The following is a 935-nucleotide window of genomic DNA, read 5'->3' as shown; positions in this document are numbered from 1 at the left end:
AAAAAAAAAAAAAAAAAAAAAAAAAAAAAAAAAAAAAAAAAAAAAAAAAAAAAAAAAAAAAAAAAGTGTTTGCTTGCCTATTGGCTCGGCTCGAATGAAATTTTCCCCAGACAGCTGCACAAACAAAAACAAAAAAAAATAAAAAAATAAAAATAAATAAAATAAATAAAAATAAATAAAATAAATAAAAATAAATAAATATAAATAAGTGTAAATGTAAATAAATATAAACAAATATAAACAAAAGTAAAGAGAAAAAAGAAAAATAAAAAACAAATACAAACGGAGACAGAACAAAAAGAAAAAAGAAAAAGGCTAAAGGAGACAGCAAACAACAGAGACACCACAAGGAGACAGGCAACAGCAGCAGCAGCAGCAGCAGCAGCAGCAGCAGCAACAGCAGCAGCAGCAGCAGCAGCAGCAGCAAATGTATGGAGATTGCAGCGGAGCCAACGAACACAAAACAGCGCAACCGGATCGAGCAAGCTCAGCAGCAGCAGCAACAACAGCAGCAACAGCAGCAGCAGCAGCAGCAGCAGCAACAGCAGCAGCAGCAGCAGCAGCAGCAGCAGCAGCAACCGCACCCCTGTATTTCTTCTTAGCCTGCATACGAATTGTCTATGAGCTCGCAGCGAATTCAAAAGAGTTGCTGCTCTCTGTTCTTGTCTTTCTACCATCTGCTGCCGCCGCTGCTGCTGCTGCTGCTGCTGCTGCTGCTGTTCCTTCTCTTGCTGCAGCTGCGACTGCTGCTCCTGCTGCTCCTCGTCCTCCTCCTCCTGCTCCTCCTCCTGCTGCTGCTGCAGCTCCTCGTTCTCTTCCTGCTGCTGTTGCTGCTGCACATATTCTTGCTGCTGCTGCGGATGCTGGAAGTCCTGCCCATTGGATTGCTGCTGCTGCTGCTGCTGCTGCTGCTGCGCGTGCTGCTGCTGCTGCTG

The 935-nt window shown here is 43.9% G+C and overlaps 1 protein-coding gene across 1 annotated transcript in view; it reads left to right on the top strand.

Moving 5' to 3' along the window:
- Positions 1–431: 431 nt before the first annotated feature.
- Positions 432–935, top strand: part of EMH_0069520 (uncharacterized protein) — a gene marked incomplete at both ends in the record, with an annotated part of 1,378 nt that continues 874 nt past the window's right edge. The window contains one exon of the mRNA XM_013498876.1: positions 432–588. Coding sequence (XP_013354330.1) covers positions 432–588 — 157 coding nt within the window. The remainder of the gene's footprint in view (positions 589–935) is intronic.

Source organism: Eimeria mitis, genomic scaffold, assembly GCF_000499745.2.
Source record: "Eimeria mitis Houghton genomic scaffold, Emh_scaff3788, whole genome shotgun sequence".
Lineage (NCBI taxonomy): Eukaryota > Apicomplexa > Conoidasida > Eucoccidiorida > Eimeriidae > Eimeria > Eimeria mitis.
The sequence above is the reverse complement of the archived record's forward strand: the minus strand, read 5'-3'. Positions and strand labels throughout refer to the sequence as shown.